The sequence below is a fragment of the Nannobrachium achirus genome (assembly GCF_963921795.1).
Source record: "Nannobrachium achirus genome assembly, chromosome: 22".
Classification (NCBI taxonomy): Eukaryota; Metazoa; Chordata; class Actinopteri; order Myctophiformes; family Myctophidae; genus Nannobrachium; species Nannobrachium achirus.
The window spans coordinates 25,462,498-25,477,120 of NC_137829.1; the positions used below are offsets into that span (position 1 = coordinate 25,462,498).

General features: G+C 39.6%; 1 protein-coding gene across 1 annotated transcript; it reads right to left on the reverse strand.

Annotated features, from left to right (window-relative positions):
- Window positions 1-386: 386 nt before the first annotated feature.
- On the reverse strand, window positions 387-7,826 carry bbs5 (Bardet-Biedl syndrome 5). Its single transcript, XM_080752665.1, has 12 exons — window positions 7,688-7,826; window positions 7,391-7,473; window positions 7,213-7,278; window positions 6,653-6,702; window positions 4,979-5,106; window positions 3,828-3,963; window positions 2,744-2,839; window positions 2,403-2,465; window positions 2,189-2,323; window positions 1,442-1,525; window positions 768-791; window positions 387-671 (listed from the first exon to the last, which is right to left on the reverse strand). The coding sequence occupies exons 1-12, from the start codon at window positions 7,747-7,749 to the stop codon at window positions 570-572; spliced, it is 1,029 nt and encodes a 342-aa protein (XP_080608791.1). The 5' UTR covers window positions 7,750-7,826; the 3' UTR covers window positions 387-569.
- Between the last annotated feature and the right edge of the window lie 6,797 nt (window positions 7,827-14,623).

Sequence of the window (14,623 nt, forward strand, 5' to 3'; positions counted from 1 at the left end):
GTGAATGAGCCCAGTTCAGTATGTTATAAATTCAAATGAGTGTTTCCCAGGGGGAGTGACCTTCCTAGCAGACAGGGTCAGAGAGCAGCTGCATCCACATTCCACACCAGGTGACATTTGTCCCCTACTGCCATTTCTAAAACACCTCAACTCCTCTGACAGTTGTGTATTTAGCCTGAGCTCATTGTTCACAGAATGAGTGACTCGGAGTACCATGTTCAAATGACTTGTATTTGTACCCCTCTAATGATGTAAGTATAAGGTACATGCAAATTATAAAATGAAATGTAAGAAGAAATGTAGTCTGTAAAGATATATCTAAATATGTTTATTGTTTTTATAGTTTTACAATTCAAAATAGATTATAAAATATTTAACATGCTCTACTCAATAGTACAAATTATATTTGAATAATGTACAGCTCAATATTTTCTAAATACAATTTGTACCTACTATACTGAATGTACCTTTGTACAATGTAAACTTTGACCTGACCTATAAATAAATGATAAAAGTAACTTAATCAAAGTCATAACACATGCAAATATAAAACATTGCTCAAAATTATTTCAGCCCATAACTTCCCAAAGTCCTTGGAGTGTGAAACCTTCCTTCAGCTTTTCAATGGCAATGCCCAACTCCTCGGAGAACACTGGCTCCCGGTCTTGTTGCTTTGGAATAAATGGTAGACAGAGTAAAGTTTTTTTTTAGATCACGGAATGTCCAAAATTATGTAACAGAACTGGGACGATTGAGTGACATTTTACCTTATTTCCATCTGCGAAGTAGGCCTTAAAACAAGCAAACACAAACATGAGAACCAGTTCATAGAACAAAATGAAAACACAACCGAATGAAGTCAGTGAGAGGTCAGAGCTACAGCTGCCTCATGAGCACAACTGTTCTGGTGTTGATTTTGACAGTGAATTTTGATTTAGTTTGAGTCAGTCTTTTTTAATGGAATTCCATTTAGTTTTAGTCATGTTTTACTTATCTGAAATGTTTTAGTTTTAGTTGACAAAATAGCATACAATTTTAGAAGACTAAAACGTATTTTGGCAGGCCTTGATGGTGTCGTAATGGCAGATTTCTTCACTTGGTTGCAAGCTGAAAATAGCCGATCTACAAGCTCACAGCGTAACACATTGTGAGATAGTTTTTATTTGTTGACGAAATTGACAACATATTTAGACATTGTTTGTCATCATGGCTCAGTTTTTATTTCGTTTTCGTCAGTGAAAAAAGTTAGTCGACGAACATTTTTTTGTCATAGTTTTAGTCGACAAACTCAACACCACTAGTCTGTTCAAACATGAGTGCCTGGCAACACACTTTACTGTTTGTGCTTCATTATGTTGACACTAGCAACATGCTATTTTGAGAGTGTGAAAACAAAATCATGGCATCCCTAAGGATGGATGAGTATTGGATCAACACTCACAGTGAAAGCATCAGTCTGCTCATCGGGTTCAATCTCCACATCATCGGGGGGCTGTTCCACTGTCAGCTCTTCAAGTGGCTGAGGCTGAAATCATAGGCAGGGAAAGTATTTCTGATCAACTGCCATGGGGAACATTCCAATTCATATACAACTGACATACGTATGTAAAGTAAGTGCAAAGCAAACAAGGGTGAATAGTTGAGTGGTTGAAGTTTTCATAATCTTATTATCAAGGAAGCTAAAAGAAGGGAAATGTTCAAATGCAAGTTTCACCCATTTACCATGAATAGGTAAATTATGGATCACTAAGTTGTTATCAATAATTGACCTTCTTGATATTCACCACAATTCTCACGATATGTCAGCTACTGAGTTAAAGAGTTAGATTTAATATATAATGATGTTTCCTGGCCTTGAGTTGATAATAATTCTGTAGTACTGTTTTGCTATAATTTTGTGACTGATTTATGAGGTTGTGATAGACTTTTACCTGTTATTCAAATAAGATAATAGGCTAATACGTTTTTCAAGGATCACAAAATTGATATACATTAGGCTACTGACCCGCCTTTTGATATGATTTCTTATCTCTGGGACACCAATCTTCAATTTAAAAATGTAATTTAAATTCAGCTCGAATGGAACCAAATGGACCTGTATTAGTTACAGACCAGTGTGTGTGCATTTGTTCCTAACCATAATCATTTATGAATTGTATTTGTACATATTTGTACCGTCTGTGTTTACCTTTTCCTCCATTTCATAGTCCACTCCAAAGATGGGGTTGGCAGAGTACACCTTATGTAGTGAGTTGATCTGCTTAACTGCATCTTGAAGCTTATCCATTGGGTCAATTTTAAACCCAAGCACATAGCCTCCAGTCTAAAACAAACACAACACTTTTTGACATTGGCGAAAATATACACATCATATTCAGAAAGAGTGATTAAGGTTTAACTACCTGCTGCGAGCTCTCTATCACCAATGCCAAGCCAAACTTTGAATCTCTTATTCTGATGGAGCGCTTTTAGGGAGAAAAATAACATGACACTTTTTAGATTATTTTAGTGTGATAACTGAGATATTTCCATCTGTCTGCAGTGTAGACACTTTTATGTAAATAATTCACACTGATGAAGGCAGCTCTTGACAAAACATTGGTGAAAACAACAACAACACACACATCAGAGGAGAAGCTTGACTGTGCAAATCAATCATTTTGACTAATTATTTCTGCTCTGTAAAGTCAGTTAGGAAGTGTGAGGTTTGGACCAGCGAGTTTATTTAGTGTACTGCACTTACAATCTGTAAGTAGGGAATGCTGACGTTGAAACTCTCATTCATATTGGCATGCCACACAATCCGGACATTGGTGATAAAGAAAGTTCCCAGATTTCCCTAGAAGAAACAAGCATCAGAGACATGTCAGAGACAAAGCGTCCGTTCGCCTTTTTACAGCAGTCCATTATTGACAAAACTCTGCCATTATGAAGGATAGATGTAAATAAAAAAAAGGGACAAATAAGTGATTTCGCGTAATGTGCCACCGCTTGCGGTCGGAGCTACGGTGGACTCAGGATGAAAAATATAATAAAAATCACACTCGTGTGAACTGAGCGGTGGTGTGTGTGTGTGTGTGTGTGTGTGTGTGTGTGTGCAACAGCGCCCCTCCCTTAACATGTGTGGTCAGAAAAGGTTACTGCAGGCTACAGACCCGGAGACAGACAGACAGACATACAGACATACAGACAGACAGACAGACAGACAGACAGACCCACACACACGGCCATGTATAGGAGCGTTGTGACCACCGCTCAAAAAACGTACAGATCATTCTGGGATATCATAATATCAGATTAACGTAATAAAACGGCTAGTCCGGAATTCTCCTTTAAACCCTTAACCTGTTACTAACTGTTAGGATGGGTAAATGCAGATAACAAATTTCACATATGTGCAGATAGAGAAAAGAGATTTTCAAGAGAAGAAAAAAAAATGGTCAGGACAAAGCAAGGGGAAGACAAAGATAGGGGATAAATAAGAGGGTCTCTATTTTTGTCCATACCTTAAATCCATCAACTCTTTCGACATTCATTACTATTTTTTAATATTTCAAATAGCTGATCTACACGCTCACAACATGTCGATGTAGATCAGCTATTTTAAATATTTAAAAATGTTTTTCAAAATAGTAAAAAAGGCCAAGAAGTTTAGGCTTATGGGGTGGACGAAAATATATGAACCACACTTTGTTCTCCACATGCCGACCTGCATGTTAGCTTTGCTCTTCACTCTCGCACTCTTACACCTTTCCAACACCCATAACACATTACAAATCTGAATGTTAATCTTTTGAACTGTTCAACTTCAAGCAGAAACACAGTACCTGGTCACTGGATAGGTTCCACACTCCGTTGATTTTGTCATACACTTGCTCCTGAGGCAAGAGTCTGAGCTGCTTGTTTTGAATAAGTGCCCCTCGCAGTTTCAAGTCACGGTACATTTTGGATGTCTCGTAGGCCCTATAAACAAAACGATATACAGTATATCTTCACTGTCGGGCAGAAACCTTGTATCTCCAGGTTTCAAATGTGTAAATTTTTTTCATAAAGTAAAGTCCTGCTTCATCATACAAGACTGTCGCACAAAACTAGTGAAAATAGCAGATCTACAAGCAAACAACGCCTCCGATCAGCTATTTTCACTAGTTTAAATCATTTTTAAAATCATAAATACAAAATGAACAGTTTGGGGCAATATTAGGCCTGTCACCGACTAAGCATTTCTATCGTCGAATCTGATTAGCCGCCAAATGCCAATAGTCAACTGGCAGTTGGTTATAGGCAACTACAGGGGGGGGGGGGGTTGAATCAGTCTTACTGCATAATATTTAAAACATGTATGCAATAGATAGGGCTGTCACGATTATGATATTTTACATTTAATTTTAATTGTCACTCAAATAATTGCGATTAACGATTTAATTGTGTGTCTGTTGTTGACATTACATTCCTGTTTGGCTTTGGCTTGTAGGCTTTGAAGTTGCATGTGGCAGATATGACACATAACCTAAATATACAAAGAAATTACTTACATATTTGACAACTTTATACTTGATAAAGAACATTTATAGTGGAAATAGACAATCTACAAGCTCACAACGCGTCGCATCGCGAAGCGTTGTGAGCTTGTAGATCTGCTATTTCCACTATTTTTTATTAACATTTTTCAACATTATGAACATCGTCATAATTATAAACAATTATGACGATTATGACAAAATAATTGCGATTATGTCAAATTATTGCGATTAGACGATTATGTAATAATTGTGACAGCCCTAGCAATAGAGGATATTTCCATTTGGGCTGTGGAGGGTGCTTGGTTTCACACTCACACTCACACTCACACTCACACACACACACACACACACACACACACACACACACACACACACACACACACACACACACACCATGCATTCTGATTGTATGGAGCGATGTAACAGATTAAAATGTCTGATCAGTGATGCATTACCTGTGCACAGCTATGACCGAAGTAAACAGCCTTGGACTTCCTGGAACCACATTTGTGAAAATGAATTCAAATCGAGTGTTGTTGGACTTTGTCAAAATGTAGAGAGCTTCTGTTTGGCCCCTCAGTTTCTGGAACAGAAAATGTAACACTTGAAGGCAACTTGAAAAGGTTTCTAACAAATATCAGGCTGTGTTTCTCTGGTCTAGCTTCCTTAGTGCCCTAATCTAAACGCCTTTACACACATCACAGTTACTATTGGTTTGTGCATTGCTGCTGTCAATCTATATTTTCGTCCATGGCAAAAGAGTTTAGGGATAAGGGGCATGGACGAATATAGGGCCCCTGGTATTTTCACAATTTTCTAAAGCTTTTGAAAATAATGACATATTCAAACTAGGGATGCCAGGTTGTAGTGGCCGAGTCTGTCTGTGAGTTATCTTATATAAATGTTTGTATAATGACTGAAAAGTATTAAAACAAGAGCTTGTGACTAAATAAGAACATTGGAACCATTGGAACACAGGTTATTTTTTCCAGTGGCGATATATACGACATTCAGTCCGTGTACTGTACATTCACTGACTCAGCTTATGCTGCAGACTGAAAGTACTACTGTATGTGTGCCCGGAGGACTGGCGTACCTGTCCATTCACCTTGGCTGCTAATCCAACCAGATAGAGAGTCACAGGTTTGAGTCCAGATCGATGACCTTTGCTGAGTGTCACCCCCCATCTTTCTCTCCGTTTCCTTTCCTGGCAGACTACTTTTCATGTACTTTGTAATAAAGGCAGAAAAAGCCCCAAAGATATCTCTAGAAAGTAGGCCTACTTTATGTGACAACCATGAATTTTGAGGTTGTACTAACCGATAATATTCAAATACCGGGTCTCACTCTTTCCCAGGTGGTTCGACCAGGTGTACAGGGTTTTGAGGTTATCATTTCGGTGAGGTTAGGGTTAGGGTTAAGGTTAGGCATAGCAGGGATGTGCAGAGAATGTTAGAGAGGCAGGGGCTGACATTTCTAAAAGGGCCTTTTGGTGATAATATCGAAAATAGCAGTCGGCTATTTTCGGTGCTTGATACCACACTAAACTAAATATTATCAAGTCAATACTGGAGATGGTGCGTATGGGATGGATTTCTACACAGAGAGGGCAATTCTTTCAACATAAGATGCTACATTCATGTTCAGGAGAGTTTGGACAAGGCAATTCTCTTGAATGCTGCCTTCATGTAGGTAGGCCTATGGCATGGGGAGAGGGCATTTGCATTTCTTTCCCCATAGTCTACATTCACATCTGGAGAGGGCACTTTTTACAGACTGATAAAGGGGCAGGGGCCCCTCGAGCCCCCTTGATGTCTATGTGTGCACGTGCCTGACGCATAGTGTTTGTGAGGTTAGGGTTAGGGAGGTTTAGGTTTAGGCCAGCCTGGGATCGCTTCCAATTTCGGTCTTTTGATCCAGTTGGAGCGGATGACGTCCTACGTCATTTTGTATTCAAAACGGACTACACTTTGGCCGGAACTACCAACCGGAATCAGTTTTAACACAGTTTTGCGCATGCGCTAACTGGGTTAAAACTGATTCCGAACAAAAGGGAGTCCCTTCAAATACCTGTGTGATTATACACTATATACATGCATAGACACAAGTGATTTTAAAGTTGTACTTACAGAGTTTGCCGTCCTTGTTGTGATGTTTATGATGGAATTGTAACCCACAGCTGATGAAAAAGAAAAGTCTCAATGATCTCAGCAGTTTTAAATATTTTGTTAGCAAGATGGACAACTGCCACAGAATTGTGTAAATCAATTGGCTGCAACTATCGATCATTCTCTTTGCAATTATTCTATTGATTACTTTTTTGATTAATTGAATCATCGAGAAGCACTTATATCAATATCAACAAACTGATTAGCCACTTAATTAGCATTATTTTATCATTTGGCATACAGCGAGCGGTGTTGAGTACAAATAGTGAAAATAGCAGATCTTCAAGTTCACAACACGTCATGAGGTTGTGAACTCATTGGCTATTTTCACTATTTGAGCTTGTAGATCAGCTATTAAAATATATATAAATTGTATTGAAACAATATACCCAAAAGAGTGATTGATTATTAATTTATTATTTTGTTAAATTGTAAATTATCTCTAATGTTTTATAATATTTTAAATTACTATTGCAGCCCCACAATCAAGCTACCAATTTATTTACATCAACAATACTCACACAAATTGACTCTTGGAAGAGCCAAAGAATGCCAGATGATCCTCAGGTTTGTTACCAAGAGTCTCCCTGCAAAGAGCAAGATATTATGGTATAAGTCTACTATAATATAGCTATCTTTTCATTGCTACCTCGACTCGAGGCTCGATCCTAAAAATGCTCAATAAAATCAATTAAATACCTCGATCCCCGTTGTTCCCTTTGGTGTCTTCTATAGAGTCGAGGCAGTCTATCAATACTTCTCCAGTGCGAGTTTTCATTTGCCTGTTAAGAGATAAAAGCATAATCGTGTAGCAACGGTTAGCTGAATGCGATAACATACATACTACATAACTACTCCATATACATTTCACAATCAGACGCAAAACGTAACGAGTTTAATAAAGATAGGCAGCAGAGTGTGGTTCAAAGCTATCGCTAATTATAGCTGCTGCACCGTGGTGGATAAAGGCTGATTAAATGCAATTCAGAAACGTACTGTGCTGTTATGTCGAATCTGACGTCTCTGTCCTCCCAAAGAGCATCCAAAACCGCTGCCATTATTTCAGATCTTCACTATTCACCGTTAAAGCTAATGATAATTAACCGAGTTAGATTAGCAGCTAGATGGTTCCTTTGGTAATCTCCAAGCTTGTCAGAATCACCATGGTAACAGACGGCAGGAGACAAGGGACATACTGTTGGCGTTTTACGGCGGTTGCATCAATTTGCAATGTAGGTCTATACCGCCATCTACTGTAATATCAGCGTAACAGACAGACAGTGCAAACTAATAATTAAGTGTCCACTCAAACTTGATCCCATTCCCAACTCTGTTCATTCTATACCCCCAGCCCAGACCCAATATTGTCTGAGATGATGTGAATTCCCTTTGTTTCCCTTGGCATATTATCAGATCTGCTCTAATCTCCAATAACATGCATCCACAGTCAGGAATCCCTCCTATCCACAGTACAATTATTGTTGATGACAGCAATGCTATTGTTTCTTTCTTGGTATACGCTGTATGCTGTGAAGATTCTTTTTTTTTTTTTTTTGTAATTAGATAAAAAAAAAATAGATTAGTAATTAGATTAGTAATTAGAATATGCCCTCAAAAAATGTCTAGAACAGAACACACCACTGGTTACATTCCTTTTTTCCCCTCTGGTTCTTGTTGTACTGCCCTATCAGAATGATTGATTGGTTAATTGGGGTCCCTTTTTTACAACTCATAGGCTACTCATACAACATTAAAGAGGTGGTGCCATGTTTTGTACTTTTTCTGTTTTGTAGACCCCCAGGTGTGGTTATAATATGCAAATATGTCTTCCCTGTGTATTTTTGGTAACTTCCTGAAAGCTGAAAGCCTCTGAATCAAAAGGCGCCATTGAAATACACTGATATGTTAGATTTTGTTTTGTTGTTTGCTTTTATTATCACAGTTTTACTCTTATGTACCTTTACAAAATATGTAATAAAGTACAACCTTGAACCTTGATTGACACCATCAATATTAAGCGCAGATAACCAGTGTTGTTGTCGCAATGCGAGTCACACTTGCAAATGAATTCCGTCCTTATCCCTTTTATGCCCATATATGGAGATCCCAGATGTCATCAATATTAAGCCCATATCTGGGAATGCCCATATATGGACATGTTGTGTCAGTCTCAGTCGCTTCTCTCCCTTAGGGTGTCTTACTGGTCATAATACCTGATGATTTTGTATTGGGGAAAGATTCACGGCACCCCATCTTCTAAGGACAACTCCAGACTAAATAACATCTAGCTCTTTTTCCTACTTATATCGATCCCAAATGACTGTCCATGGGGTCTATTAGGCAGAAATGCCCCTGTCGTCCAGTTTCCCCAGCAGACCCCAGCAGCCCTCATAGCATAGAGTGGAGCCCATAATCACTTTTACACTAGTTACGGTCATTATCAATCTGTTATTAGTTGTCATTAAATCCATACCATCATTGTCCCACACAGGCCGCCACACTCTGCTAAACAGATGTTGTGCTGTTATGTGCTGTTATGATAGTCCTATAGGCCTACTGTAGCCGTGAAGCTATGGATATCCGCATTTGGAAGAAACTCTCTAAAACTCTACATTTGTAATAGGCTAGTCTCACATTTTGTTTAAACTCACTGAACTCAATCCTGATAAATCACCATACGACTTCTCTCATAGGAATTATATGAATTTTATTTTAACTAAGCGAGCAACATTTCACAATACAGTACAAAGACAATCTGGTAACAACAGACACTTGGCCAATGGCCAATTAGAAGCAAGAATCATTCACAGCACATGGTTTTATTTCTTAAAAACCTTTGACAAATGGCAAATCACAAACATGGCTTACTAGCTGTCTTTCAAAAAAAAGAAAAATACATCACATTGGTCAGAGGTATTGCATAAGAATAATCTGTATGGTGGCACTTCATTTGAGGATAGCTAAACCCTTGACTGAAGGTTTCACAGAGAATTTTACAGTTGACTTTACATAGGTAAAGAATACTACTCTTTTTGATTCTATAATGTTCTTAGCAGTAGTTAGGCTACTGATTAACAGTGAACTTCATTGAACAATCCTCATACATGACATGTAACCAATTTGATTGCATATCGTCACTGTCGGGCAGAAACCTTGTATCTCCAAGTTTCAAATCTGTACGCTCTTTCATAAAGTAAAGCCCTGTTTCATCATAGACTGTCGCACAAAACTAGTGAAAATAGCTGATCTACTGTACAAGCACACAAGCACAAGCAGACAAGCACGGTGCTTGTAGATCGTCTATGTTCACTAGTTTTAAATCATTTTTAAAAATGATGAATACAAAACGAACGGTTTTAGAAATACAAGGTGTCCACCTGACAACAATGATATGAAACAAATAGAGGGTGTGGTTAGAGGGTGCTGAGAATGCACTCCATATCGGCTGGGGCAAACGACAACTTAGCGTGTGATCTTGTAGATCAGCTATTTTAGCTGAAGAGTTTTACCCGTTCCCGACGGAATGCATGCATTTTTACATTCGTCTAACGTGTTGAAGCGATTGTCATTTCCCCCACAGCCTCCGTACCAGAACTGTGCACAGGCATTGGTCTGTTTGGAGTAGTACCAGTATTCAGTGTAATCACGACAAGGACCTTGCTTCAAAGGCAGGTTACAGCGTGGATCAGCAGGTGAGGGCACTGATGGAGAAATAGTATGAGATACAGCACATGATTTCAAGTTTTCAACCTTTATATTATTATTATTATTATTATTATGAATTGATTCAAGCTGAACATTAAACATGTTTGTTCAAAGTTGTAAAGGACAGCTTTGTTTTTTTACAACAAGGGTTCATATTTTAGAATGAAATTAGAGAAAAGAAAAGATGAGTGTTAAAATGGTTACATTTACTTCTTTCTATCATTTTAGCAATTTTAACAATTTTGATTTCATTGAGTGGGGCATGCGTACAAGTGGCTACAAATGTATTTTTAGACAAATAAGCCCATTCCCAAGATGCACCGCAATCTTTCATGGGCACATGTGACTTATGGGGGCTAGTAGTAAATAGTAAATAAATCGCTGGCTTATTGTGTCTAAAAAGACATATTTAGCGCTAAAACGATAGAAAGCAGTAAATGAAACCATTTTAACACATCTTTTCTTTTCTCTAATTACAATCTAAAATAGCAGATCTATAAGTGCCGCGCTGTAAGCTTGTAGTAAGTATAAAAGAAGTCCAGGCCCCTCCACCTTGGGCCCTAGTAACTCAGTCCCATTTCCCCCCCCCCTTGTGACACCCCTGAATGTGGTAATTCTACTGGATTTGAATCAAGTTGCTGCTTACCTTCAGGCAGGACAGGAATCACCGCGGGCTGAATCTGATTAGAGGTAGATGACAGTGAGGCTTCTCCATGCCTACGGATGTGGCGATGATATATGTCTTGGGGCTGAACTGGTTTAACGGAACGGGTATAGACTGTTTTTTTATTTTTACAGACTTGAGTGAGGAGTGTCGATTCCAATGCTGAAAAACAGATAAAACATTTATTAGATCACTTAATGTCAGGTAATTCATCAATTCATGTAAGACAAAGTCATAACAAAGCCACGTAGCCTACTGTATATATCCACTGTTGTGTAACAGCATTTTTTACGGGACCGTACCTATGTTCCCCAGGTTCTATGTTCCCCAGGTTCTATGTTCCCCACTTATACCCACAAAAAAAGGTTCTATGTTCCCCGCTCAACTTAAAAAAGGTTCTATGTTCCCCACTCATCCAAAAATGCATGGGAAACATTCATTTCTAATTATTAATAACAACTTAAAACACACAATAATGGGGAGAAATTACGAATACTAGTGGGACAGGGGCACTGTTGTCATGCATCTGGACACCATACTTTTGTTATGACTGGGCATCTGGGCAATAGGGACATGTATCGTGGGCAGACATGTGGGCATTTGGACGAGTGGGCAGACGAGTGGGCACTTAGGGGTGGAGACATCTGGGTACCTGGGCAACTGGGCACCTAAATTGGGATTGCCCACATGTTTTCTGGTGGGGAACATACTGTACAGTAGATCCTTTTTTTGGTTGAGCGGGGAATATAGAACCTTTTTGTGGGGAGTTTGGGTGGGGAACATAGAACCTGGGGAACATAGAACCTTTTTAGGGGTGAAGTGGGGAACATAGAACCTGGGGAACATAGGGTGGACCCCTTTATTACTTTTCTTCTTACACACAACACATTACAGAACATAATCACCTGATAAAAGATCGAAGTCTTTGATATGGTGTACTTTCTCCGGGGCAGAGGCAATGAGCTTGAGCTCTTCCTGGAACATGTCCACTTCAGCCTCAGAGGAAATCCCCACAGCATACATGTCAATGTCGCGGTATTTTGCCAACTGCAGGGCATCCATGAGCATCTGTTTGTCTCGCTTGTCCGTCTGTCCATCTGTGATGACGATAGCTACTTTCCTGACTCCCTCCCGGGCGTTGTTGGATATATCCTCTGTGGCCAACTTGATGGCTTTGCCAGTGTAAGTGCCATTTTCAATAAAGTTCAATGCATCGATTTCATTTATGACCCTTTGCTTGGTCAAGTCCTTGCCCAAGCTTAACTTTAGGTAAGCATTATCGCTGTAGAGAACCAGTCCTATCCTGGTGCTCTTGGGTCCAATCGTGAATTTCTTGACTAAATCTTGGAGAAAGTCCTTGATCTTTTCAAAGCCCTCCTTGCGAACGCTCTCCGAGCTGTCAATAACGAACACAAGCTCCAACTGCTTATCGTGGCACATGGTAGTCGTGCATGCTGAAAACAGAGGAAAGCACACTTATTTATTTCATTTTAAAGCGTTGGAGTGATTTATACAAGCTCACAGCACGCCACTTTGTGCCGCACTGTGAGCTTGTACATCTGCTATTTTTTTTTATCTTGAAAGTGTGAGAACTACTGATTTAGAAGGCATTTGTAGAATCGGCCTTAGGTCTTAAACTGTCATAGGTCTGCTAAATGCCTAAATTGTGAATTGTTATTGCAGCATAGATGAAATCTTACCACAGATGTCTTCGATCAACTTGATGGTGACGATTTTCTAGAAAACATGAGGGTTATATATCAGTACCAATGCATATTACATACAGTAGAATGTGTGAAGTCATGCATTAGTGCAGTTGAACTTACTGTGAGGCCGTCGTCTCCGGGTGGTCCTGGGTTTCCCTGGGATTGAAAAAAGAAAAACAACAACATCATCATCATCATTGTCTCTTGTTATTCAGAATGACTCAAAAGACATTCTCTGTCAATATTCAATTTATCCCCTAAGCAAGCAGGCAGGCACTATTAGCTCAATGGTAAAACCGGGTTAGAATCCAGGTTAGAAGAGGATGTGCTTGCTTATAGATGTGCATTTTTTGAAAATGTTTGGGGGACATTTTAAAATTCTGAAAGTCCTACCTATGATGACATGCCAAAACAGGGAAGTCATGTGTAAATTGGTTAATAATCCTTGCTCCTCTTTTTCTGACAAATTCTGTAGATGACTTGACCTTGTACACGCGGGCACGCACACAAGCACACACTCACGCACACACAATTACATTAGACACCTCTAATCTCTAATGACATGTTAATAATAATGAAGAGCAGGTCCAGGGTGTCACAGGGGGGGGGTGGGGGGGGGGGGGGGGGAGTGGGCCCAAGGTGGAGGGGCCTTATACTTTAGCTATTGAAAAATAGCAGATATACAAGCTCACAGCGAGAAACCTTGTACCCAGGGCCTAGAATTTGGTGCGACACCCCTGAAGAGCAGGTCTAATATACTTACATTTGGACCAGGTATTCCATGCCTGCCAATGCCTCCATCTACACCCGGTGGGCCGTTCTCACCCGGTCGCCCACGGCCTCCCTATGAGAGGACAGGAAGTCACAGCAATGAGCTATGTTGCCAGATTTTGCAAGAGAAATAAGCAACTAGGTCTATGAAAACAAGTCTTTGGAGAAATATTAATTTGGTGTCCTTAACATGAAAACGTTATGATAAACACTGTTTTAAACAAAAATTTTTATGATACAAGCCCAAATAAGAAAGTACACTTTAGAAACAAGCCGAAAAAATTCAACCCACAACTTATATTTACATGCAGCTTTACTGAAATAAAAGCCCAAAGTCGCTTATAATAAGCGGACATGGCAACTCAACACTGTTAATAAGGCGGCAGTAAAAACGACACCAAAGGTATTTAGCTTCCTTACCTTAGCACCTGGATATCCCTCTCCCGGGGGCCCCTTGGGTCCATCCACACCCCTAGGCCCTTTCATACCCTGAAATAAGGTTGAGTTATTTTTATGAACCAAGCAGTACAGTAGGTCATTACCACATCTTACTATAATATCACTCACCCCCAGAAATCTTTAGAAGTGTATCCACCAAAGCGTATTTTTTTCCCCTGACTGCATGGAAATGCATGCCGCTCTCCTTGAAACGCTTCCAGAGTTGCCCAGAGTATTTTAACTCTGGACAACTGGATAAAAACGCCGGATCGAACACCAGATGTGAACGTGCAGCGCTAGAATAGTACATTCAGTTTCCAGCATAGTGTTTTGAGAACAATTCAAAACATACTGTACACTGAAACTTCTTGGTGGACACAACTCCTAATACTGCAGGCAAATGCAAATGTGCAAATACACTAAATTGCAGGGGTATTCAACAGGTGGGTCCGGGACCCCTAGAGGTCCTCAGAGGTACTACAGGGGGTCCTCCAAACCTTTGTGTGATAGAAACTTTTTTTCTCCTTTTTCATATTAACCACTTGAACCCTAACCGTCCATATTCTGAGAACTTACACCAAAAATAGCAGATCTAAAGGCTCACAACGCCTCGCGCTGCGAGGTGTGAGCTTGTAGATCGGCTATTTT